The 26,234-nt window shown below is 45.0% G+C and overlaps 4 protein-coding genes across 4 annotated transcripts; all 4 read left to right on the forward strand.

Annotated features, from left to right (window-relative positions):
- Positions 1 to 2,218: 2,218 nt before the first annotated feature.
- On the forward strand, positions 2,219 to 4,368 carry PHALS_08226 (ste ste11 protein kinase; the record flags this gene model as incomplete). The annotated part of the gene is made up of 5 exons (XM_024723539.1): positions 2,219 to 3,247; positions 3,333 to 3,487; positions 3,566 to 3,640; positions 3,705 to 4,252; positions 4,313 to 4,368. 5 exons carry the CDS (start codon positions 2,219 to 2,221, stop codon positions 4,366 to 4,368), a joined length of 1,863 nt encoding a protein of 620 aa, XP_024574505.1.
- Positions 4,369 to 6,521: 2,153 nt separating this feature from the next.
- PHALS_08227 (RxLR-like protein) lies at positions 6,522 to 6,896 on the forward strand (the record flags this gene model as incomplete). The annotated part of the gene is made up of 1 exon (XM_024723540.1): positions 6,522 to 6,896. One exon carries the CDS (start codon positions 6,522 to 6,524, stop codon positions 6,894 to 6,896), a length of 375 nt encoding a protein of 124 aa, XP_024574506.1.
- A 9,580-nt stretch (positions 6,897 to 16,476) lies between these two features.
- PHALS_08228 (Membrane-associated protein FER-1 and related ferlins, contain multiple C2 domains) lies at positions 16,477 to 22,586 on the forward strand (the record flags this gene model as incomplete). The annotated part of the gene is made up of 5 exons (XM_024723541.1): positions 16,477 to 16,564; positions 16,620 to 16,831; positions 16,891 to 16,929; positions 16,995 to 18,352; positions 18,425 to 22,586. 5 exons carry the CDS (start codon positions 16,477 to 16,479, stop codon positions 22,584 to 22,586), a joined length of 5,859 nt encoding a protein of 1,952 aa, XP_024574507.1.
- Positions 22,587 to 22,733: 147 nt separating this feature from the next.
- On the forward strand, positions 22,734 to 24,251 carry PHALS_08229 (uncharacterized protein; the record flags this gene model as incomplete). The annotated part of the gene is made up of 3 exons (XM_024723542.1): positions 22,734 to 22,773; positions 22,835 to 23,038; positions 23,098 to 24,251. 3 exons carry the CDS (start codon positions 22,734 to 22,736, stop codon positions 24,249 to 24,251), a joined length of 1,398 nt encoding a protein of 465 aa, XP_024574508.1.
- Positions 24,252 to 26,234: the final 1,983 nt, after the last annotated feature.

Consider the following 26,234-nt stretch of genomic DNA (forward strand, 5'->3'; position numbering starts at 1 on the left):
ACCCTGAACCCTGAACCCTAAGCCCTGAGCCCTGAGCCCTGAGCCCTGAGCCCTGAGCCCTGAGCCCTGAGCAGAGCTAGGCTGATAGTCCGAGTAAAGACAGTTAGAGATAAGTAATGGTGTCTGGTGGAGGCAAAGCGACGCATCCGCACCAGACCAGCACAACCGTCGCAGCAGGCACTACCACAACACTTTATCGAAGATGCACCCGCTTAGCCACCGTGACAACATGATTAGCTGCGGCAAAAACACGGATGGCGGCGAGAACATATTTAAGCTTCCCAAGTCATCGTAAAGACATTTGGCACGCTCTGCCCGACTTCCATCACGTTATTCACTCTGCAGATGCCCAAGAAATTTTTAATGAAGCCACCACTTTCTTTTTCCCCGCACCTCAAGCTAGCCAGCGTTTGCCTCAGTGTGTCCCATTTGACCACTTATGTGCAATAGACTGAGTGAAGATTCGCAGAAAAAGTGAGTGAAGATTCGCAGAAACGAGTGAGTAAAATTTCCCACGGAAGATGTTTGGTACAAGGCAGCTTACTTATTGTTGTACAAGACTTCTGAGTGAGTTTTAAGAGTTTCCACTCAGAATTCGCTTTAACGTTTTGGACTTTACACCTCCAATTTTGACATGAAATCTAGCTCAGTGGTTTGTGGTGGTGGCTCCAACCTGTTCCGTGAGGGTTCGAGTCCCACAGCACATGAAGCTATGAAGCAGTTACTTGGTGTATATGGTTCGCCAAACGCAATCATATCCGTCGGTATCTGCTTGGAGAAAAGCCAGCCTATAGAAAATTCCGGATCATCACAGACGTGAGCGCATTCAGACAAGCGGTTACTGCATTGGGCCTTCAAGTCACCAGTCCTTATATACAAGCTCTCCAAGCATGTCTATTTGTCCCGAGGGTAGGTAATGTTGTTCATCCTTACCGAAGATGCAGCTCTTTTACGATTCGATCGTCATAGAATGGCTTCCGTGCACCTTGCACACAGATAGCTTAGCTTAAAAAGTCCACGAATCCTGCGCATAGTTGTCGATATTTCGTACGCTTCATCCACGAGCGGGACCGAGACCCTCTGAAGTAACTAAGCCTTAAATTTGCTCTGATTGACATGCATTCAAGAATATTTTTATTCAGATTATTATGAGATAGATATGCTTACTATTTCTAATAAAATAACTATCTTTATTAGTTTGGCTGAGTCCTATCATACTGGTACTTCAGTAATTCTAAATATTTTTGATTACTCAAAATCGTACAATCATACCATATTGTATTAGTACGATTACAGAAAAATGTAAGGTGTTAGTAAACCATCGGAAATAAACGTTTGTGCATAACTCAGATGTGGCACTGGAGGACTCTTTAAAAAGAGGTCCGTGGGTTTACGGGCTGTAAGCCTCACGATATGCAGTACATGTAGGTTAAGACATAGTAAAAAGATTTATTTCATATTAGTTTCGTTTGACCCCCGTTGCAATATTCGAGGGGCAACGGTGTAATGTGCATGTAAACCATGACAGGATACGTACATCATTACATGGATGGTCTTAACACCGCTCACACTTCCAATACCAATGTGTCACCATACTGAATCACTTTCTGTCCTTTTAAGCTTCAAACACATTTGTATATTATTGTTGAGATACAAACAACAAAATATAATCGCCTACACCATGCCGACTGTCCAAAATATAGCAGAAACTTATGAAAACTTGCCCAAGAAAAATATAGATGTTGAATACTATGAAGCATAAACAATTATTCTTGAAGTTGAGAACTGTGATGAAATCATTTCGTTGGAATGAAGGTTATGACAGCTTGTTTTGTGATTGTATGAAAGTCATCACTACGCTAAACGCTTTCGATTGCAGTCTACGCCTCAAAAAATGCAGCATATTCCGAGCATCTTTGCTGCTAACATGCCGCGTGTAATGTCAAATAAAGCACCTCTAAGATACAGGATAAAGTCAGGAAAAAAGTTTTGATTCGACTGAGCAAGGCAAGTCTGCAATTTTGACGTCAATACGTCTTAGAATGATCGGATTCCAAATAAAATGATTATTCGGATAACGCGATAAGCTTCAAGTGACCTTGTGGACAGGCGCGTCGTTTCAAACGCCTATCGGTTTGCCCAAGTGCTTCAGCCGACCCCACGGAACGATATCAGCCACGAAGAAATCCAACAATATTAGAGGATGCGAAAGGTTGGCATGTCGGAGGCGTCATTCTTGGTCTTGGACGAGGAGTCTTCGCCAAAAGACACCACAGTGCCACATAGCCATCGTACATTGGACGCATTGCGCCAAGCCTCAGCAGTTGAGCTACACCGTAGCTCAAGCGGACGAAATTTGCGGCTTAAACACATCTCGTTGGCTGATGGAGCTCTACTATCAGCACCGAATGCATTGACACCGCGAGCACCATCTGCTAGGAGACCTGGAAGCAGAGAACGTCCTTGTAGTGCTAATTGTAACCAGAGCAGAGCGATCAGTAACAATGAAAATATCTTTGAACGAAGCAGTAGCTTTTCCATCGCTGCTCATGTGTTAAAAGACCTCGAGAAATCACGATCGTCGACAGCATCGGACGCGTCGATAGAAATTAATGAACAACCTGAGCGATGTGCTGACCACCAAGACCAGCGAGACGATAGCAGTGACGAAAGCGATGAGGTTTGTTGGGATTCGTGTGAAGACCTTTCACAAAGCAAATCCGATCGTTTCAGTCATCTTGATTTTGCAGTACAAGAAGAAGTAATTCAGGTTGAGGACAAGGCAGTCTCAAGTTTCGGCTTGTGGAATAAAGCAGTCAAAAATAAAAGTTTGCCCGACGCAATAATTTTCTCACAATCTTCTTTGGAAGATCCCAATGTGAATGTCAAATGTTTGGATAGTACTTCGTCATCTAATCGAATCGAGAGTTTAAAGGCAGACGAAAATCCTTCTATCCTCATGCCTAGTGAGATGGTGTCACAATTGCATTTGAGTCATCCGCATCTTGCAGCGCTATCGGTGCTTGACATACCAAAATCAATGTCACTTACGCGGTCGACATCACCACGCATCGGACGCTCCAGTTTCTCATCATTACCAGAAAATCTTTTTCGACGTGACGCCTCATCATCGACAACCAATCAAGAAATAATCACAAGCTCTGAAATAAATCCGACAGTCCAAGTTAGTAATCCCATCATACAATGGAAACGTGGTGAGCTTATTGGTGAAGGAACGTTTGGAAAGGTTCGTCATTAGAGGTGGTTGCTTATATTGGCACATGAACAATGACTCAAGTTGCAAAATAAATCTACTTTACACATTGTGACAGGTTTACAAAGGTCTGAACATCGTTACGGGCGAACTCTTCGCACTTAAAGAAATTGAAATTCGTTGTAGCCCAAATATCGACCAAGTCACGCAGATGCAAAAGCTTGGTGAGGAGATTTCGCTCATGAATAATCTTAATCATAAGCACATCGTTCGGTCTGTGTGACTAATTTCCTGGCTTCAATCGCGGCCACCTAACAGTGTTTCTTTGGGTCGTCGTACTTGTTTGTATAGCTACAAGGGAAGTCATCAAACTAAAAATTACTTTTACATCTTTATGGAGTATGTCCCCGGGGGCTCAATCGCCAGGTGCATACCACAAGTTTTTGAATATTTCGAACCATTTCATAAGTATCGAGTTTGAGTTGCATAGTATGCTAAAGCAATTTGACGCCTTCAGTGAAGATTTGATTCGATTATTTACCCGTCAAATTGTGCAAGGCGTTGCCTATTTGCATAAAATGGGTGTCATTCATCGAGATATCAAAGGTCTGCACGATTGTCTGAAAGTAGTTGGCATAAATTATATCTCAAGTCTACCCTTTCGTTCAAAACCAGGTGCGAATGTTTTGGTGAATGAACAAGGCGTGTCAAAACTCGCGGATTTTGGCTGCTCAAAGCAGATCCCACAGATACTTACCACGAGTTTAGAAGAATCTTTGCGATCAATCCGAGGATCAATTCCATGGATGGCCCCGGAAATTGTCAAACAAACTGGTCATGGATACAAAGCAGATATTTGGAGCATTGGTGCTACGGTTATTGAGATGGCAACTGCCAAGCATCCATGGCCACACTGTCACAATGGACTAGCAGCCATGTATACTATCGCTATGGCTTCGGCGCCACCACCATTACCCGATCATCTGTCGCCTGAAGCAAAGTCGTTTTTAGGACGATGTTTTTGCATCGACCCGGAAGGTAGTGAAATCTGAGTCGCTTATTTTTTACCTCGCTGACATCATTTACTGTCATGTATAGGGAGAGCAACCGCAATAGAGTTAGCTGAGCATGCTTTTTTGGCTGAAAAGCGATAATGTAAGAATAATTCTGTAAAATAAGAGTGTGGATGAAACTTTGACTGGCAAGTATAAATCTATGACTTCATTGTTGCTAGACAAGACCTCAAATGACTGACGTGGTTTATTTTTCAGCTGTCATACCATCTAGAAACCCCACATTGTTGTAAATAATAAATTGACAACATGTCCATTATACTTTCTTTTAATAGACTTAGTCGAAAACTTCAAGGATGAAGCAAATCATATTTGACATGTATATGCAATACATAAATCACATTATACGAACCTTAGAACCAAACGAGCTGATCAAGCTGCACATGTCAATAAGCTCTAAGAGATCCAGTAGTCCCAAAGTCACTTATAGCTCGTATGGAAAAGACAGTCCAGATCTCTTCATTTTGCACATCTCTCCTTTACAACTTAGAATTGTGCGCAAAACTCATGGAGTAGCTAATAATGCAGTTGTTGTACGAATGAAATTACTGCATATATTACCGTCACATCACAATAATTACTTGATCGTTTTATGCCCAACTCATGAAGCAAGTAATGTGATATAGACGGCACATGTAGTAGGTAATCTGGTAAGTTCATCCTCAATTGTGGCACCACGATTTTAGATTATGCGCGAAGCTTGGCTCCAATCGGTCAATGGAGAAGGCAATGCGATGACCTCAGACTACTGCGTAGATTGTACTGACGATGCAAGGTGGTTCGGCTTCAAGATGCGGTGAAGGGGCAAGTACAAAAACAGCCACCTCACAGAAATTGCTCCATCTGACCTCGTCATCTTTGGTGCGAAGGGTCTGGCCTTAGGTCTGCGGGAATCATTAGCTCAAACGTGAAACTCATCGTGCAAGTGCCTTAACAAGCAGACATCGCGCCAAGTTAACTTTTTAAAAGTTGTGCAAAGCTGCTTTTGTGATCGTGGAAGTAGTCAAGCCGAGCGTTGGAATGGGTGTTGCGAGGGTTTTGACATATGGTTTTTGTCGCGACAATAGTGGTGACGTGTGATCACAACTGGTCGGAACAAGACACTGAGAAAGCTCGGTGTCCTTCGCGTTGAATTAGAGATGACCGACGCTGTAGTCGTCACCCTAGCTAGACTTTAAAAAATTAAACCCAGATCATTTGTTGCCCCATTAGACAGCAGCACAGATGGTCTGGTATCACTTCGCAATATTGTGTAGGCGTCGTTTCGAACTGCAGTTGACGAAGTAGGAAACCGGGATTTGTACTGACAGCCTACATTACCATTAGTCTCACTGAAGGCTCATCACGATTTTCGTCTTCAGCGTGCGCTGGATATTCTGACGCCACTTCTATCGTTAACGATGGATGTCTTGTTGGTTTTCATAAGAATTAATGCACTTTGCGACGACATAAACTGCAAGAAGCTCATAATGAAGCTTTTACTTAGTACACAATAGATATCTTGCGCGAAATAGTGGTATAATTATTAAGAGAAAGCGAAACGTTTTTGAATTTCTGAAGGCCAAATCAGAGATAATCTCTAATCGCTCATCACAAAAATGTGAAATGGATAAAAATAGCTAAGAAATGGGTTTGAGCGACACATGGTAGTGAGTTCTTTGCAATGATTAAACGTATTTTCTATATTATTTTGTGTCAAGGATGTAAAGAGCTCATGTTTACTTAGAGTCTGTGGCAATTGCAGCATCGTAGAGTATTTCTCGACATTGTAAAAATCTATTTTTCCGATGGATAAGTCACCACGTCACCATCTTGTGCTAACACCTGGCGTATATTTTTGTTCGTTGTTGCTTAACTGAACTCTGCTTTGACAAGTGATCGTAAATGATAAGTTTGCTGTGTGCTTGTTAGTCCTCCTTTCCATCATTTCGATACCAAGAAGCTTTATTAACTGCACGGTGTGTCAATCACTATAATACTTTCTAAAAATATCGAATGGTCTACTCGCATTAGCCAAGCCAAGTGATTTGGTAAAGGCGTGAGGTCAGGCTTAGCCAAGTGTACATTATTTGTAATACTACCTTGTAACGTTGTTATTGAACTGTCTCTCTCTAACCCATCACACTACAGAACCCCTTGCACATTTTCGGCTGTATCATACTGCCAAAACAGAACGCTAGGTTTCATCATTCACCAATCTACAGTTCAGCGCATATTAGGCATCATAACACTCCATGCGTTTGACGTACTTAGCACCGATCGTTGCAGCAATCACGGTCGCGATCTCCGACTGCATCACCATCGCACTTGGTAATGAGGTCGGATCAAGTAAGCCAAGATTGAGTGGGAATGCAAACAATTTCGGGATCCTCAAAGAAGAATTAGATGAATCAGCTGCCGATAACGAGGAACGCAAGGGGAGACGTGGAAGAAAAATGGGTGGAAATGGATTCGTCGGACCCGGCACGGGGTTTTGGTATCCGAATTACGACAAGGATAAAGATCAAAAGCGTTTTTTCAAATATAAGTATGCGAATTATCTCAAGATCATAAATGAAAGACAGGACGAAATCTTGGAAGCATCAAAAAAACGACAGAAAATCGCCTAATTACTTATGACTTGTACTCAAGGACGCAATAAAGCAATTTGGTCTTCTGCTACGATATTGTTGTGTGTTGTTTTTTTCTGAGATGAACTTTATTTTATCATAGTTGTTAGATATCGATGACCGATTGACAAAATGAATACTGAAGTGGCTCGTAGTGGGTCCAAAGATCAAAAGCAGATTTGTGATAGCTATTATCATGGGTTTTGATCTCACCGAGTGCTGGAAGTACAGCGCGATGGACAGGATTGCTCCATGCACACACGCAAAGCAAATGGTGTTTGACAATGTTGGATGGACAGCAAGGTGGTGTATTCACCTCTCCACGTGGTGCATCCTGCACGACCACATGGCTTCTGTACCGACGTAAGTGCCAATGAGGCAGCAATGGTCAATTACAGCGCGATGACGGCGCAGTGTGAATGGGTTGTTGATTAAAAAGAAAAGAGAGCAGTGTGGTTGGCACAATTCGTCATTACTTGTACATCGACGAAGTGATGAAAGCGAGTATGAAGGACACGATGAATTTCGACATGAATGAAGTGATGCCAAAAAGATTAGCGGGATACTCTGCTTTTCAGCAGAGTCCTCCAGAAGAACATTAAAAAAAGGTTGGGGGACGTACGTAGGGCAATGCAAGGAATGAGCGGCCCAAGAACAACAAAAATGCCATTGAGATTTTCATCACGTGCGTCTAAAGTGCCACTTTAGTTTAAGTTGGAGAAAATTTAGGAGCTGCACAAACTTCTTTACAAAGCTGAGTAAATTTAAATTACAGATATATGCAGCGTAACAAAAAGACGCGTAATTTGACAGAATAATGCTTTCGCGATAGTGTACGCCGCAATTTGTTTAGTACCCGCATTTCACGCTCGTTGTGTTCTCCTTTTTGACGACATACAATGTATTTAGTCGCTGTGCGAGCAAAAAGGAACGTTTACTTTCTTTATGATGTTCACCATGCAGTGTCAGCCCCTGATGCTATATAACTAAAGAGGATTGTCAACAATCTCTGGATCGGAATGTAGAAATTACTTTGCTTCGATCCTAGACCCCATACTTTAAGATGTAGATTTACTAGAAGATTGGGACACAATCTTGCTGGTATCAACCAAAAAGACATAATGATTTAGGTAGCTATGATAGCTGAATTTAGTTTTCCTGCATTGCCATGAATAACTCTTGCGCCAAGCACACTGGTTAAAAGTGTATGCGTTAAGTCGGATGATTTGCTATGAAAGCGTTCGAAAGAATTACAACCGAGTGCTTTATCATTTGCTCTTATCTTCGACTGATGGAGTAACCTGTTGCTCAGAACACTATCGCAGCGTCATTATGATAAGGGTCCACCTCGGCGGACGTTGGCAACGCATATCAACAATGTGAATGATAATCGTTTTTTATGCTGATGAAAGACACGGTCAATTGGAGTAGTTACTGTAAAATAAAAATCACGCCGAAGCAATTAAAAAAGTTACCTACGGTCTTAGCGAAAGCATAGTACTGCAAATGTTGACAGCAGTTTTAAAATTTGCTCATCTTGAGTTATTCGTAAGCAAACAAAAGTTTTCGTCCCGCTCTATTACTCAGATCATGTTTCATTTAAGGATAGTTGAATGCTTCCTAACGTATGCTGCAAACGAGAAAAACGACCCTGTTCAGGTGCATGCTGAAAGAGAAGCACTCGAGTCAAACGCATCTTTCGAATGAAAAGCCAATTCACGGATGTTCGCTTGGCATATGGCGACTAAGCGTCACGCTGATTTTCAGTTAAAAAAAGTATCTAATGAAATCTACATTATTACAATTTAGTCTCGTTCCATTTTTTCTATTCGGATCGAGTTCGACGATGTATTGACCAAAGCTAAATGCAGTTCAAGATTAATATGTTCAAGTTCATTAAGTCCGGGAGGTTTGTGAAAAACTGACCTTACATTCTATACGAATGTAAGGTCAGTTTTTCTATACGAACCAGTATGAAGGTAGCGGATCGCAATCCGCTGGGGGGCCGAGCGCGAGAATGGGCACTGACGTGCGTCACATTGGTTAAGGCGGCGTTTCCCTCCTGGATAAGGCTGTAGCGTCAGCTTCTGCGAGTGTTCTCGCCGCCTAATCAGGCATGTCGCGTGAGATCGCGTTTCCTTAATGCCCGACGGGGCAAGAATTAGTTGGTGGACTTTGTCCAACGGTTGCGTACTCTTATTGCCGGGATGGCAGTCGATCCTCTCCCCGCGGCGGTCACAGTGACCGTCTTTTACAGTCTTTGTGGAGGGTCTCGGCACCGGCGTGGCCGGGATGGAAGTCTTCCGAGTGCATCTGTCGTCAAAGAAGCGGGGGATGTGGCATTAAATGACAGATTCAACTTTAAATCGGCACGACTTGATTGGAATGCACACTCTTGCAGCTCGTCGAGCTGAACTGAGCCAATGAAGTTACGCTATGCTTAGAAAGAGAAGGGAGAGCTCCGAGCTGCATGGCAGCGTTTAAACACCTGATGGTGTTTAAATTTCCGTCACCTTCGGACTGGTTGCCCCCTGCGCCAGGCGCGAAAAGGTATGTCGAAACGACGTCCCGTTTTTTCAAGTATGGCTCGTCGTGGAGAAACAACAACACACAGTTGGCGCGGGGTGCCCTGCAGGGGAAAAACTAAGTTTTGTCAAGCCTCAATGAGGTAGAGGGCAGCAGGCTCAGCCCCAAAAAGCTCCGTGCTCTTGAACACAGAGCGTGTATGCAAGCCTGGCTTGCTGATCGTGAAAGCGACCGTGAGGGGCTTTATGAAGCCATGGAAAATCCTGATCGATTCCGGGGCATCGGGCATTTAAGCTTGGCGCTCCACGATCGAAGGAAGCCAGCTGCATGCTGAGGCGCTGAAAGCGGTTGGCGTCGTCACTGTTCGCGTAGCGAAGGGGACATGTGTCACGTTGCCGAGGGTCTCTGTGGACCTCGTCTTCGACCTGGATTTAATGTATGACCTCATCCTTTGTATGGCATGGTTGGAGCACCATGAGCCATGGATCGATTTGAGGTCAAAGACCTTGGGCGCTGCGCGCACGTCTTCTGATGGATCTTTGGTGAGTCATGACCCCACCTCTGCTAGGAGGCAAAAATGCTATTGGCGCGGGCACTGGACCAAGACGGTCAACCTGCTGGAAATCGGAGTATCCGAATTAGTGAACACCGAAGGTGCATTGTACAAGAGTCTCGAGGATGGCTCGCGGGCTGAACGTGGAGTGGCACGTAACCCACTGAGCACTACACAAGTATCGAAGCAGTTGCTGCATGCCAAGAGTGGCGTGGTCGGACCAGTTCTGAGGCATCAAGGGCGAGGCCCCAGTTATGCATGCGGAGTGGCTTGTAACCCACTGAGCGCTGCTCACGTTTCGAAGCAGTTGCTGGATGCCAAGAGTGGCATGGTTGGACGAGGTCCGAGGCATCTTTAGCGAGGCCCTTCTGATGCACGTGGAGTGGCACGTTTATCGACGAAGACGGCGGAAATAGCAGCGCTTCGTTAGATGATGATAATAACATCAAGGCTTCGATGAAGCAGGGAGTGGGAACACTGGACAAAGCCGTGTGCGCGTTCCCACTAGTTTCGATGAGACGTTAAACGTCTATAGAGAGGTGACGTCAAAGCCTTATATTATCTGCAAGACGGAGGGTGTCGACCTTCATCCAGGGTGTATCTTCTGTAGACGAATATCCACAGCTATATACCCTAGTCAACGGTATTACGGGAGAGGAAGACGGCGACGACACCCTCGAGGCTATTCCTGCGGTGGATGATCCTTTTGAGCTGGACGATATGTCCTTCGAAAAGTTCGGCAGCGCCATGAGGCAGGCAATTTAGCCGAGGCGGTCATTATCATTATAATACCGAACGAGGAGATTAAATCCTCGTTGCTTCTGGATGAAGCTGTCTTGGAAAACACGAAGAGGGTGCTGAACGCACGAAGTGAATTGTCGATCCTGAGGATCCTTCAAATTCGTACTATTCTTTGGCAAAGGAACTTCAAGACGTCGCCTCCAAAGTGGATCTAACATCCGGACCGAGGTGTGTGTCATGAGGTTGACCTAGTTCTGGGAACCAAACACTGCGTAACATGTTGATGATCCCTTCCCAAAGAGCAGTGTGACGTCCCTGACGCCTTTTTCTGTGCGAAGCACGAGGCAGGATTGGTGCGCGAGTGCAGGTCTCCCCATTCTTCACCCACTTTTTGTGTCCGATATCCGAACGGCAAGTGACATATCGTTCACGCTTATATAAGCTGAACGCTACCACCATTCCGGCACAGACGCCGAATCCTAGGAAGAATGTTCTCCAGAACAACATGGTCGGATGTACAAAGTACAGTGCACTCGACTTGATCGATGATTATTACCAATTGCGCATGAGAGCGAGTGACATTCCGCTGACAGCGGTGGGCGAGATGCTCTGGGAGTGGCTGGTGATGCTCCCAGGGTTGTCAAATGCACCAGCAACATTTAATCGCAATTCTGTAGGCCCTATCGGGAGTATGCGCAAACGTAGACATCTTCGTCCACAGTCGTGCGGGGCATGGGAGGACAGATGAGGTAAGCCACATCGTCTGTTTAAGAGCGGTGCTCGAGTGCATGCGCACGGCACGGAAGAATTTTCGTTTTATGGCGCTCTATTGGGGAGCGTGGCTCTCGAGCGGATAATGCAAGGGTGAAGGCCATTGTGGACTGGCCGGTTCCAATAAACCAAGAAAACTTGCGCAACGGCCAAGCCTCGCCAACTACGTGCACAAGTATAGCGCAAATTATGCGGAAGTGGGACGGCCGTTGTCGAATCGCTTTAAGAAGATATGGAATGGTGTTGGGACACCGAGCATCGAAAGGATTTTGACAGGGTCAATGACAGCCTCCTTCACGCACCAATACTGGCGTTGCCATAACCCAATCGTCCTTTTAGTGCCGTCTGTGACGCTTCGGACTTTGCCATCGGCTGTGCTTTTGCTGCAGCAGACGCCGAGGGGCGTGATCGGGTGATTGCATTCGAATCTCGCCAGCTTAAGGCTGCGGAGAGGATTTACCCAGTCTACGACAAGGAATTACTTGCGATGAAGTATGCAGTTGTCAAGTTCAGGTTTACCTACTTGGCTCAAAGCCGTTTGTGATCTACACAGATCATGCGTAATTACGCACTGTTACTCAATCGCCTCACCTCTCGCAGAGGATGACCAGGTGGCTCTCATTCTTTTCAGATTATAACTCCAAGGTGGAGTATAAGCCAGGAAAGCAAAATGTTTTGGCTGATGCGTTGTCACGCAGACCGGACTATGAGCTTGCATATGTCACGACGGTGACGTCGTCAGTGGCGGATCTGATCCGCGCCGCTTACGCGGTTGAAAGTATGTGTGTAGCGCTGCTACAGGCTCTCGAAGCAAGGGTGCTAAAGACTCGGATGAGAAGTTGTCGTCGCGACTGCGCGCACGGTTGCACAAAAATTCGTTGAGTAACGAATTGCTGTATTAAATCACCGATTTGATGGATACACCACAATTTGTGGTTCCTCGTGCTGAGTATTTAAAATACCGTATCCTCTATGAGGCCCATAATACCTCACTCAGTGGTCGTCTCGGTCGTGAGAAGACGTAAAGCAAGGTGAGTTGCCATTATTGGTGGCCTAAGCTGTACAAGTGGACGAGCACATATTTGCGCACGAATGAGACATGTCAGAGGGTGAAAACCTTTCCGAATGCGGCGGTGCCGCTAGCCAGTTTATCAGTACCCTCCGGGTGTTGGCAGTACATGAGTATGGACTTTGTGTTTGGCCTGCCGAAGGACTCGGCGAGCAACACGTGTGTAGTGGTCTTTGTGGACCGTTTAAGCAAGATGGATCATCTTGCGGCAGTGCCGGACACCATCGACGGTGTGGGTACAGCGACGCTATTTGTTGATCGTGTCTTTCGACAACATGGACTCCCGGAATCACTTGACTTTGATAGAGACCCGCACTTCACTGAGAAGTTTTGGTCTACAATTTTCGGGATGCTGGGCACCAAGTTAACTGTGTCAACAGCGGACCAACCGCAGACAGATGGTCAGACTGAGCGCGTGAATCGCTTCGTTGAAGACGTTTTCCGCAGCGTCTGCGCTTAGACGCCGAAGCGCTATGTTGCCAATCGTATAGCTTGCTCTGAAGAATGCAGTGCATTAATCTACCGGCTATACGCCGCTCACGTCCTGTCGACGCCGCCATCCCATGGCTCAGGGCATGGTACTGGAGGAATAGCAGAACGGCTAGCTGATGTAAGCCCCCTCACCATGCGTATAGAAATCGGAGACTTCATGTCTACCAGACTATGTGTCTTACGACACGTTCGCGATGCGATGACTGAGAGCCAAGACGTGCAGAAGGAATATGTAGACGGAAAAGGATGAAGAAATGCTGAAAACGTTGAGATCGGAGACCTGATTTTATTAGATGCTAATAATCTTCCTGCACATGCAGTTGCTGCTGTCTTTACGACGAAGTCCCGTCCACGGTTTATTGGACCTTTTGAGGTCGTAGTCCCTGTGGTGCTCGCTCCTGGCGAATCAGCCGCCGATGATGATGAGCTCTTTGTGCGATGGTTGCAGCGGCACCGAAAACGTTTTTCGCTGTATCACTTACAGCGAAGCCATAAGGAAGTGGACGTGCGCGTTGAGCGCCATCTTAGATTTGAGCTTTTCAAACTTAAGGCGCAACGCTGACTTTTCCTTTTTGAGCTCGAGGTCGAGCGCGGTACCGATCCATTTGGATCTCTTATGGTACCAAAGAGCGAGCTCGCAGAGCTTTCCGCCGATCAAGCTCAGCTTGTGTAGTGGACGGGCGCCCGACTACGTAGACGCCTAGCGATCGAGTGCTCGCGTCTTTCGCTTCGGTAGCGAAACCCACTGAGCGGAACCGTGTTCCACACGAGGGTCTAAACCGAACTAGGATACGAGCGCAGATGTGCCGCTCTGTGAGCAGCTTCCAATTGCTGCTCCTTTGCCTCGTTAAATCGACTGGTGATAACACCACTTTCCCCGGAATCCGAGAGGTAAAAAAAACGGGCATGTTGACTGCAAAGTTTGAGCTGAGCTCACGTCGCACCGTTGACGCACTTAATCCTCCTCGTCATCCCATGCTGGGAAAGGAGTGTCTGACTCGTAGTCGACTTCTTCCAACTCCTCGAGGAGGATTCCCGTCGCCCGGGGCAGGCACGATGTGTTGTGCTCAGCTACCGAGGGCTTGAGATGTGCTTCCCGTGACGCCGCGGACGTACTGTCCGAAGATGCACCCTGTGCAGAAGAAGGGCTTTGCCTGCAGGCACCCTCGCTATCAGCTAGACTGGGTGTTTTGTGTGTCGCAGACACAGGGCTCATAGAGCGGAGATTGTTTAAAGTTGTTCTTAAATAACTTTAAGAAGTCGCAGACACACGAGCCTCGTATGAGGCGACCGTTGAACGTGATTTGGTATTACTCATGATTTAAAGTGTAACGGGGTTACACGTACGTTTGTATGAAAGGGCGGGTCGCATAAGATTGTACGACCGGACATAGGTGTGTATTACACAAGTTAGTGTAATCTCACTGTGCTGTGTCTACACCGTAACAAGAAGCCACCACGTGGCAGGACTGCCAGTAGTAATGAATATTACAAAATTAGCTTTTGCTATATTAATTAGATATGACTATATTAGTTAGAAAAACTTAGGGTTTTAGATATTGGCGGCTCTGCCGCAACTAAATACAGTTTCAATTTTGATCCGAAGTGTTTGTTTGCCTTGGTATGATTGTAGGTAACGGATTGCGATCCGCTACACTTGTACTGGTTCTTGGATAGAACGTAAGGTCGGTGACTTTAGCTTAGCTTCCTCTAAGCAAAGAGCTACGGCAGCCTCGCTGCATAAGCAGTACGATTGTAGCGGATCGCGACCCGCTTGCTCCAAGAATTACCACAACCTTAACCCAACGCATTTAACTCTTTCGTTCAGAATGTACACTGTATTTCTTGATTTTATTTGCGGCAGAGCAGCCTACATCTCAATCCATAGGTTTTCCTAGCTAAATAAAATACGCATAACTACTGGCAGTCCAGCCACGTACTGACTTCTTGTTAAGGTGTGGCCACACCATTGTGTGATTACACCGTCTTGTGTAATCCACACCTTTGTACGGTCGCACCATCTTGTGTGACCCACATCCTTCATACTAGGATACGTGAAATCCCTTTACAATATTGGTTTGCTTCCAATCAGTACGTTCAGCTAATACATTGAACAATGCTGCGCATTGGAAGGCAGAAAGAGTATTAAGCCACGGTCTCGTTGAGAGATGAAAGTATTGGTTCTTTACTCCGGTTTTCGGAATGTTTCTCTGCTCGGTCAGTAATTAGCGAAGCTATGCATGAGAGTTATATCTCATATAGTGATGTAAGCTGAGGAACTCCGAGATTAATTCCAGAAAAGCGACTATAGACGACTGTGTCCAGGGATTGGGAGAGGTTATCTTTGTCTTTGTCCTCGAAGGTCAGATTGCTTAACATCAGGGACCTCAGGGTGGGTACCAGCTGTTCCCCCCCCCACCGACACTTGATTAGAGCAGTCCTCGTGGCGTTCCACTAGCTCTTCTCTATATTACACCTCCAAACAAGCCTTTACCGTATCTGATCATTGAACCACCGATTAGGAACCCCGTCGGTACAACGATAGACCTCAGCTTTCCAAGCGTGTCTAGTTGTTCCGAGGATAGACATCTCGCGTTCCATTCTCACAGAGGGTGCATCTCTTTCACGACGAGGTCGCGGGATTGACTACGAGTGCTACCAAGTGCAGCAAACTTGTACAAAGGATTAACGACACCAAAATAACAAACGCACATAGGTTGGATCGAATGCTCTAGTCAGGAATGTAATTGAGAGCCTTTGAGATAACCTTTTGCTTTAGGTTAGCGATATTTTCGGGAATGCTAACACTTTATAAATACGATTAGCAAAATCTCATAGAAAAAACTGTCTCAGCCACTAGATTTTCGACCAATAGCCCATAGGTACCACAACTCTCTTCTTTGAGACTTCCATCATCTTCATATATACCGATGCTTTGATTCTGATACATATTTACAAATGAACAGAATTCCATACAGCTGTAAAAGTTTTGTGTGTACACAACAGGGCAGTACTTACTCTGTTTAAAACATGCCATGTATTATGTGCCATTATATATCATTACGTATTGCATGATGTGAGGCTAATTGCGCACATTGTTCTCGGACCTCTCCGCTTAGACGTCTCGTTGTTTCCACCAGTGCCAGTACTTTGGTAATCTTGGTTTTGCACAATTGCATGAAAGTGAAATGTGTACCTAAATCGTAATAGAGTACATACATACCTTCAAAGCACCCCAAAATTCTTGTGCTATAATCATAACAGGTTTGTGAGTAGCATATTACAATAAAACATTGACAGAAATGTTTTGTCTAGATTTTTATGACTGGTAAAAAATTATTAAAAAAATTCTATTCGATGGTATGTCACTATTTGTTGATTGGCTTGAAGTAAATCAGCAGTAGCGATCTTGGAAACGTTGAAGACTAATGGAGACACCACGCGTTTGTCTTGTAGTGCTGGGAGCGACAGACGTTGGCAAAGAGCAAGCAGGTAGCGGAGAGGCCTTCAATCCTTGTACGTACTTTGTTCAGCTCTCTGTGTCCGTGGTGGAAACTAAATCTTTACGCAGATTGTCAGGCGCAATGCGGTGACGTTGTGTTGCGCACTGCTGCTCAGACCAGAACAATGAATCCAGAGTGGGCGCAGACATTTATCTTTGGGGTAAAGCAGCCAATAGGTGATGCTGTCAATTTTAAGGTATTCGGACTGAATGAGCATGCACGGGACGTTCTTCTTGGAGGGGCGAAGTTACCTATTGCGGCGTTGACACCCGATACAGAGGTATGAGACTCTAGATAGTTAAACATGATAAAGTAACATTTTGTTGTGTATGGCTACAGACGATGCACAAATTGACCTTACTTGACGCTGCCGGAAAGGTAAAATTACAAAAAGTATCTTTCTTCTCGAGATGTGCTTAGTAATTTTTACCAATGCTTTGTAGAATTGTGGTGAGCTAAAAGTGTCAGCGACATATGAGCCAAACTTTATTGCATCGCTCCAGAATGAAACCACGGCAGAAAATCCTGCGTCACCTAAGGAATTGATGGCTCTTGTATCATCAACGAATAATATCACTGAACCTGCGACTATTGAAAAAGAGCTTACAGCTGAATACACACCATCTCAATCGCTTTCGACGCTTTCCGAGACTTCAGAGCCTCCAAAAGCTCCAAATTTTTATGTGGTGACAATTTTAGAGGCGGCAGGACTGCTCGCTTGTGATGGCACGGGCATTGAGGCTACAAGCGATCCGTACGTACGCGTTTCATGTACTCACAATCAGTCACAACGGACAAAAACACAGCAACAAACATTGCACCCTACTTGGCGACAGCGATTTTATTTTAAAATCGTACCTGGTGAGAAGCAGATGCTAGAATTGACCGTGGAAGACAGTGATTTACTTACAGTGGATTTCATGGGGCGATGTCTGATTGATCTGGAGGAGTTTACAATGCTTTCTCAAGGAAAAAAGCAGACATTCTGGCTTGCATTAGAGCAACGGTCGGAGTCGAAAGAAAAAGATGTACCGAGTGACTTAGGAACACAACGAAAACTGAATTACGGATACGGTAAAGTTTGTTTGGCTATTGAAACGCAGTATATTGATCAGAATACTGGCAATCTGGAGCAAGGAGAATTTGATAATGTTACTCAGGTGCCGAATGATCGCGACTTGTGTTGCGCTGGTAGTTTCGAAGCGTCTGAAGATGACGGGGGAAACATCGGTAACCATGATGATGATACAAACGAAGAACTTAATGAAAATGAAAATGATGATGACGTTAAGGTTAAGAGAGAAAAAATCGCAGAAAAACGGAAACAGCAAGATAAAGAGCGCGAAAAAATCTTGGCGGAATTATCAAACGTGCAGTTTTTGTCTGGTGACTATCAAATTAGAGTGCGAATTATTGAAGTTCGAGATTTGCAACCTATGGATTCCAATGGTCTGTGCGATCCAGTCATATGTGTGGATTGCCTCGGACAACGTCAACATTCTGTAGTGAAGCAAAAGCAAACGTCCTGCGTTTTCGATGAATATTTTTGTTTTGACTATAAATTGTTAGACAAAGATATGGCCCAGCAAGGAAGCATCAAGATCTCCGTATATGACGCCGATGGTCCTGGCTCGTCAGCTAATCGATCAACAATCTCCCGCTCATTTGACGATCTCATCGGTTTCTTTGCGATAGACATTCCATATGTATACTTTCAACCAGATCATGAGTTGAAGCGGAAATGGGTGGCTCTAATTGGCAACGGCACAATGAATAGCGACAGAATCCAAGGCTACGTCTTGTAGGTGCATGTTGCTTCGTGCGTTACGAGCAGATTTTGCATTTTTTGATCTGACTTCTGTGTACTCTTAAGGCTTTCTCTTGTCGTGTTAGGACCTGGTGACAAGATGAAGCTATACGATCCTGCTGAGGACAGAGACCCAAATGAGTGCTTGGTCAAGTCTAAGTCAGATATTAGCTCGATAGTGTTTGTCCCGCCGCGTGTAAATCAGAAGCTCAATTTTCTCGTCATCACGATTTATCGAGCGGAAGAGCTGCCAGACATGGACTATAGTATGATGATGCACGGAGGTATTGATGGATATGTTCGTGCGTATTTTGCAGGCCAAGATGTACTTGAAACCAAAAAAGTGACCATGAAAGGAAGCGAAAATCTGGTACTGCCATTTAACCAAGAGTTGTGGTTTCCAGTTCTTATGCCAACCATGAGCGATAACATCTTCATTTCAGTATGGGATTGGGACATGACTACCGCCGATCAGCTTGTTGCTAATATTGTACAGCCATTCTCATTTAAGCAAGTGCAACATTATCCTAATCACTTCAAACAAATTTGGGCAAACTTGTATGGTCCCCCACCTGGGTACGATACTGACTCCGGTCCGCTTAAATGGATGCAAACTCATCCCGCTTACGCCAGTACGTATCGTGGGCGTCTTTTATTGTCCATGCGTGTTGAAAGTGAACTCCAGTCAATTAATGATGAAGCCCACGTAAGAAATGTGCTTAATTTGTCGGTCACACCAAAACTGAGGAGATACACACTGCGTGCTGCATTGTTCTACGGAACCGAAATTCCTCAATTTACAAGCAAAACCAATTGGAACCGTAATACGCGAATGTCTTTAAGGGTTTCAGTGGGTCATCGAAGTGTGGAGAGTTCGCGCGTGCCAAATGTGTCTGGAATCTGCAACTTCAACCAGTATATTGATCTTGTTGATCTAGATCTTCCTGAGGACCTCGACCAAATTCCAGACGTATTCGTCTATCTATTACGTAAGACCATGAATGAGTCGCGATGTATCTGTTTCGCTCGATTTAGAGCTCTAGAAATTTTCAATCAAGATATTGAGTCGGTTCAAGCCATTGATCCGCCTTATTGGGTCGAACTCAACGAGGATAAAGTGATGAATGAGCTCAGAGACCACACCCTCACGGGGAATGTACTGTTGAAGCTGTGTCTTGACAACGCTGAACCCAAAGGCTATAAAGAAGAAGACGTAGCTCAGAAATGGCGACAGTACGCAAGCACGACTGTGCAGTACATGAAATACATGCTCTTTGTGCATGTATTTCAGGGAAAATCCTTGCCATCGACTGACTTTGATGGCCTTCTGGACCCTTATGTCAAAGTGGCTTGTGTTGGGTCAGAGGGCCAGGTCAGCACACGGATGTCAACGCGAGACCCGTGCTTTTATGAAACAGTGGTCTTGGATATTGAGCTACCTCAAAACGAACTCTTTTTACCAAAGGTATCGCTGCAAGTTTATGATTGGGATCGATACGATACCGATGACTACATAGGTGGCCTAAGATTCAGTCTAGCCGACTTTCCACGTATGACGTCGTCCAAGTATGCTAAAATTCGAGCTAGCGGGGAGTACTCAGCGCCTCGCCCAAAATGGTATCCTATTTGCTACGAAAAGCGTGGCGATACTCAAGGCGAGTTGCTGTTGTCATTCGAGCTTATTAGTAAAGAGACACCCGACGTGATTGTAGAGCCACCTGAGTCAATTATACCTCCTGCTAACGAAGGTTATATTGAGATCATGTGCCTGGGTTGCCGTGGCCTGCAATCAACAGGATTCATGCCAATTAATACTCCGTTTGCCAAATTCGAGGTGGGGGATGTCACCAAATTCACAAATCCATCGTCAACCCCGAGCAGTCATAACCCAAATTTCTTGCAACGCATCATTATTCCTGTAAAGATGCCACTTGATTCACTCTTTGCCCCAAGGCTCAAGATAACAGTTTATGATCAACTGCTTGGTGGCCTCTACAAGCCGGTGATTGGCGTTTGTTCGGTGGATTTAAGCAGAAAGATGCCTTATTCGAATGGAGAACCAAATCCTCTGTACGTCAACGAATGCACCAAAATTACTACTCATGGAAGCAATCCTTATGTTGATTATGGGTATGATCTATCAACATTTCCGGGGACCGTACCCTCAAATGTCCTGACTTCAACTTCGACAGCAGAGACAACTCCAACCAAAATCAAACCGGTAAAAATTTCAAACGTCTGCTCTTCTAGCAGATTTGGGATGGAAGACGATGAGGACGAGTTACCGCACTACATGCATCAGCGCGATATTGTCAATGGGGAGCTGGAAGACGTATTGAAATCTCCGTTTGAGACGTTCCCTCTTTTTCGTGGTGCTATGCCGTCATATGAAGAGGTCGACGCTGGTCATCATTCTGCAAACACGTACCGTCCGGTTGGAAAGTTTAAGGGGTATGTGCGTGTTCTCAAATCTCGTCATGATCCGCCTCTTTTTGACTTGAACCAATTTCTTAATCCTCGACCTTACCTTGTTCGCGTTTACGTATTGGATGCATTTAACTTACACCCGACGGACGTTAACAACAAATGTGACCCTTACCTCCGGGTAAGCCTAGGAGACGGTCAACATCTGGAACAAATGTTCAACGACCGCGACAATCATAAACCAGAAACACTGACCCCTAAATTTCACAAAATGTTCGAATTTAAGGCAGAATTACCAGGCGCTTCGGAGCTGAAAATTGAAGTGCTGGACTACGACTTTTATGCTATTCCGACACTCCCGACTGGACTTAGTAAGGCACTGAGTACAGCAATAGGAAGTACAATTGGTGGTGATGACTTTGTTGGCGCCACACTTATTGATTTAGAAGACCGATTGTTTGACGCAAAGTGGCAGAAGCTCGGAGTATCACCGGAAAGTGTTGAGGTCCGAAAGCCCCTTGAAATACGTTCGCTGTTTGCACCATCAAGTACACTATCACAGGGAAGTCTCAGGTTGTGGGTGGACATTCTCACAGGAGCAGAAATGAACATCATGAGACCGCTGGACATTTCATTACCCCCGCCACAAATGTTTGAAGTACGCGTGATCATTTATAAGGCAAAAAATGTCACGGCAGGTGACTTTACCGGTCTGAGCGATCTGTTTGTTAAGTGCTGGCTTCAAAATCGCGATGATCGATGTCAGAGCACTGATACGCACTGGCGGGCAAACTTTGGCCGCGCGTCCTTTAATTGGCGTATGAAGTTTGACATCGAGTTGCCGCTAGACCCAGAAAAGGAGGCTGATCGTGGACATCTTCACTTTCAAATGTGGGATCGCGACGTCATTTATGATGACTGTCTCGCAGATGCAGTTATGGATTTGTCTTCGTTCCTTAAGACAGCGTATAAGACGAAACAAGCCGTCAATGTGTTTGCCAAATCGAAACCTATTCGAGTTCGTGGCACTGAAAGTTTACCATACAAAGGAATTTCACGCGACGTGCAATATTCAGCAACTGAAGATGCAGCTCGCGTGCGAATGTCGCTTTCAAAAGAAACTGTCATTTCTGTTGCTGAAGATGAAGAAGATTCCAGTGATACGACCCGGTTGCTTCCTGGCGATAATGACTTTGAAGAGAATGAATCAGAGGCTGAAGACCTGGAAATGGAGAATGCCCAGTCGCTTGTCAAGTCATTCATGCATCGTCTGGGTATGGGAGAAGATCCTGAAGATGCCACATGGCTCACGATGACAACTCATGATTCACAAACAAGAGACCGTATTCGTGCTGGTGAGTTGCTTGTATCAGTGGAAATCTTACCGAAACATTTGGCAGATGTACGAGCTGCTGGTCTTGGCCGTGGAGAACCCAACAATTTTCCTTACTTACCGGAGCCAGCTGACCGTCTCCATCTCTCTGCCATGTGGAACCCGTGCCACGTAGTGAAGGCATTGATGGGGCCAAAATACTACCGTGCGTTTGCCTCATTCTTCCTCTGTACACTACTTTTATTGCTTGTGCTGTTTACGGGACCGCTGATCAATGTGCTTTTGACACTATTCGAGCTGATTCCAAACCCACTTGGTCTCATTTGTTTCTTCTTGTCATTGGGACTGCTCATTGGATCTGTGTTGTATTATCTCAACCGCTGTCGTCGAGCTGTCCTTCGCATTGCAGACGGAGACAACTATAAAAACGGAAAACGAAGACGTCGGGTTCGCCGAGCTCTGCGTTCATAGTGTACTTAAGTAGTAAATACTGACATTACACAAGATCATATCTCTGATTGGTAAAAATCTGATTACAAGATATAAAATTGTCGTTCATAGTCAAGCGATGCCGACGTCTAGTCCAGAAGTTAAGAATTTGCCGTACGGGTCGTCACTATGAGCGCACGCACCAAGTATCCCGTCGTCTTCATTCACGGTAGGGAAGTACATCGTTTCTTCTACTTCATCGTTATCGGTGAAATAATCGCATCTATCAGGTGTCTTTGGCTTTGGGTCACAGCGGCCATTATGGGGCTATTGGGTTCCGTATTGGCCAGAGCGAGAACTCCGACGCATCAATCCCAACCACTTGATCGTAAATGTAGGGGGGGTGTCGTCCGACCACGATCGAGCATGTGAGGTCTTTTACCAACTAGTTGGAGGGCAAGTTGACTATGGCGAGAAACACAGCACAGAAACGGGTAGGTCACATCATAGACACTTTTTATCATACAAATCTAACTACTGATGTGCTATCAAGGGCACAATCGGTATGGAGAGACTTTTGTCGACCCGTTGCATCCTTCATGGGGCGAGGAAAATCCTGTGCATTTGCTTGGACACAGTTACGGGTCCACGACTGCCATTGAGTTGTACCAGATGCTAAGTTCGGACTTTTTTAAAGTTGGAAGCTCACACAAGTGGGTGGCTAGTATCACATGTATTGCAGGACCTCTCACAGGCTCAACACTAACACATATGATGGGAATTGAGAACGGCAGAATTGTGTTTGGAAGTTCTCTTCACTTATTAAGCATTGTGTTGGGTGCGTGGATTCATCTCTACTGGAAATTTTCATGGCTTAAGGCGGCTGCGGATCTTCGTATGGATCACTGGAGAAAATTCTCGCTTAAAGAGTTGGTGGCTGCTGACGGACCAGTCAGTTTGTCACGAGATCTGGCAATGCACAGTATACTGCCACAGCATCGCATCTCACGCAATGCTCAGCTGCAGCATATGGACAAGGTGCATCTGCTAAGTATAACGACGTCACCCAAGACAGTTTTCCGTCTTTATGGCGAAGGGCTCTTGCTCGTAACGTTAGCACTACTAAATTGGAAGCACTTTCCAAAATGGTGGCCTGTGTTTGCGAGACGGCGCCAATTTCGGATACCAGCTAGTTTGTTGGTCTTGGGCTACTTGTGGCTTAGATTAAAGAAGCTGGACGTATCCAAGATGCCGACCATGTACGGTCTTAATTGGCTCATCCGGCGTCGTGCTAGGAGTCTACCGATGATTTTTGACGGATTTGAACCACGCAATTGGGAACACAACGATGGTGTTGTCAACATTCGCTCCATGTTGAGACCGTGGTTTCCGAAACCTCAAGAGATGGAGCGAGTCCTCAGTAGCAATGATTTAAATCCACCTGCGCCTTCGCTTCCGGCAACGTCGCCGTCATCATCGCTGAGAAATTTGACGTTGATGCGTTGCGAATCTCACATCTCACTCCAGGGCTTTAATCACGATACCGACGATGAGCAACAGACTCACGGGTATGATCGCTTTGAAAAAGGTCGCTGGTATGTTTATCGTGTCAACAGCAACCACCTCGCAGGGACGTATTGGGACAGTAATGCAGCAGATTTGTATACTAGTTTGTTCACTTTGATGAGCAAAGAGTATGAACGGTAAGACAATGTTTATTGTCTTCTGTGTCGGGTATCATTGAACTAATCGACATAGTAGCGTTTTATATAAAGAAATATATTGGTGGCTTGTTTGCACAAGTTGATGAATATTGTTGATCTACGTTTACATTTTACAGTCGTTAAGACAACAAACTTCTATCATTTTAAAAATTATGCAAGACGCGTCCACTGTAAACTAAAGGCCCCCTATACCTATAGCGCGTGAAAGTCTCGTGCGAGTAAGCGTTACTGCGTTGTGTTAAACGTTTGGTCCGACCAAATTGTAATGACCGCGTCGATACCGTGCAATTGTTTTTAATCTTTAGATCGACGTAAATTGTAAGTACTACATTCATCTCATATCATTGTTTTTAATGGCAAAACGCGGCCTGGAATGGTACATCTCTCCAACGCAAGGCGATACAAAGCTTTTAAACGCGGAAAAGCAGTTAGTGTAAGGTCTAACTGTAAGCTCTGCCGGCATTGAGTTCCTACAACTACACCTTGAAGCTTTGTATGCTCTTCATTGTAGGATACTTGTGTTCCACAGACGCGTCGAGTTATCAGTCTCCAGGGCCAAAATTGAAAATACTAGTCTGTCCATATTCTATTGCAATCCAGTTCCAGTGTAAAACTTTTGGATAGAGCGATAACTTTACGGGCATATCATATATGAACTGTGTCATGTCACGCAAAGTTGAGAGTGATGATAAGTACCGCGAGTCTTTTGACACTTGGTTGACAACCCGAAGATAGCACATACAAGGCTCGTGAAATTGAACAAAGACCCTCGGCAAAAGTAGACCGCCTTGTCGAGCTCCTGCTCCTCAGCTGAACTGAGTGCCAAAGCTCCAGTGTTAAGGAACAATACCCAATACCTGCTGTCTAACACCCTCAAAATCAATCGCAAAGTCGAGGCAAACGGCACCGGCAGGGGTTCAAAATTCACAAATGCTGTCATGATGTTGAAGTCTCAAGAGCGGATTACGACCGGGTTCAGACCCAAATTGGGTCGTCACGCAAAGGCTCAGCATAAGACTTAATCAAGCATGTAACCCGAAACTTTCGGCCCTAATTTATTAAATTACGTGAGGAGACGATAAAAATTTGAATCCAAAGCTAAAAGTGAACTGTTGCTTGTCGAGTCAATTTTTTAGGGTTATTATTGAAATACCTTGAGTTAGACTGGAATAACGTACATCAATATTTTCGGAGAGTTGACAATACGACGTCCAATTCTCCCAAAATTCCTTCTAGTGAGTCAATCGAGGGAATAGAGAGCTTAGTCTCTGTCGACGTTGGAGCTAAGAAATCCTTAGACGATGTGTCGGCTGTGTTAACAGCCGAGTCTATTTCTTAGACACAGCTATGTCTTCGAAGTTCAGTATTTAGTCGATAAATTTTGGCGAGATTTTTGACAGTATTATTCGCTGGCGTCGTCAGGTCTGAGATTCAATTGGCGTTCTGCGCTTTGAAAAGCAAGCAGAATGTGAGAAGCTGAGCAACCGGTGCGTGTTACCTTATATGTATATTTTTGTTAAAGATATTACGGTCTCAGCATTTGATTAACGGGGTTGCATGTACGCAGAGAGTAACGGAGTTATAGGTACCCCTGTATGAAAGTGGATGACACAAGATGGTGTGACCGTACGAAGATGTAGATTACACAAGTTGGTGTAAAATCACAATGATGTGGTTTCACCGTAACAAGAAGCCACAACGTGGCAGAACTGCCGGTAATTATGCATATTTAATCAGGTTTTACTATTTAATCAGGAAGAGCTAATGTTTTAGATATAGGCGGCTCTGCCGCAAACAAAACAATTTAAAACAGTTTTAATTTTTTAAACGGAATAGCGTCTTTGCCTGGGTTAAGGTTTTTAAGTTCTCTTGGATGAGCGGATTGCGATCCGCTAGACTCGTACTAGTTCTGGTTAAGAGCGTCAGGTCGGTGGCCTTAGCTTAGCTTCCTTTACGCAAAGAACTA

This window comes from Plasmopara halstedii (genome assembly GCF_900000015.1).
Source record: "Plasmopara halstedii genome assembly, contig: Scaffold_322, whole genome shotgun sequence".
NCBI lineage: Eukaryota > Oomycota > Peronosporomycetes > Peronosporales > Peronosporaceae > Plasmopara > Plasmopara halstedii.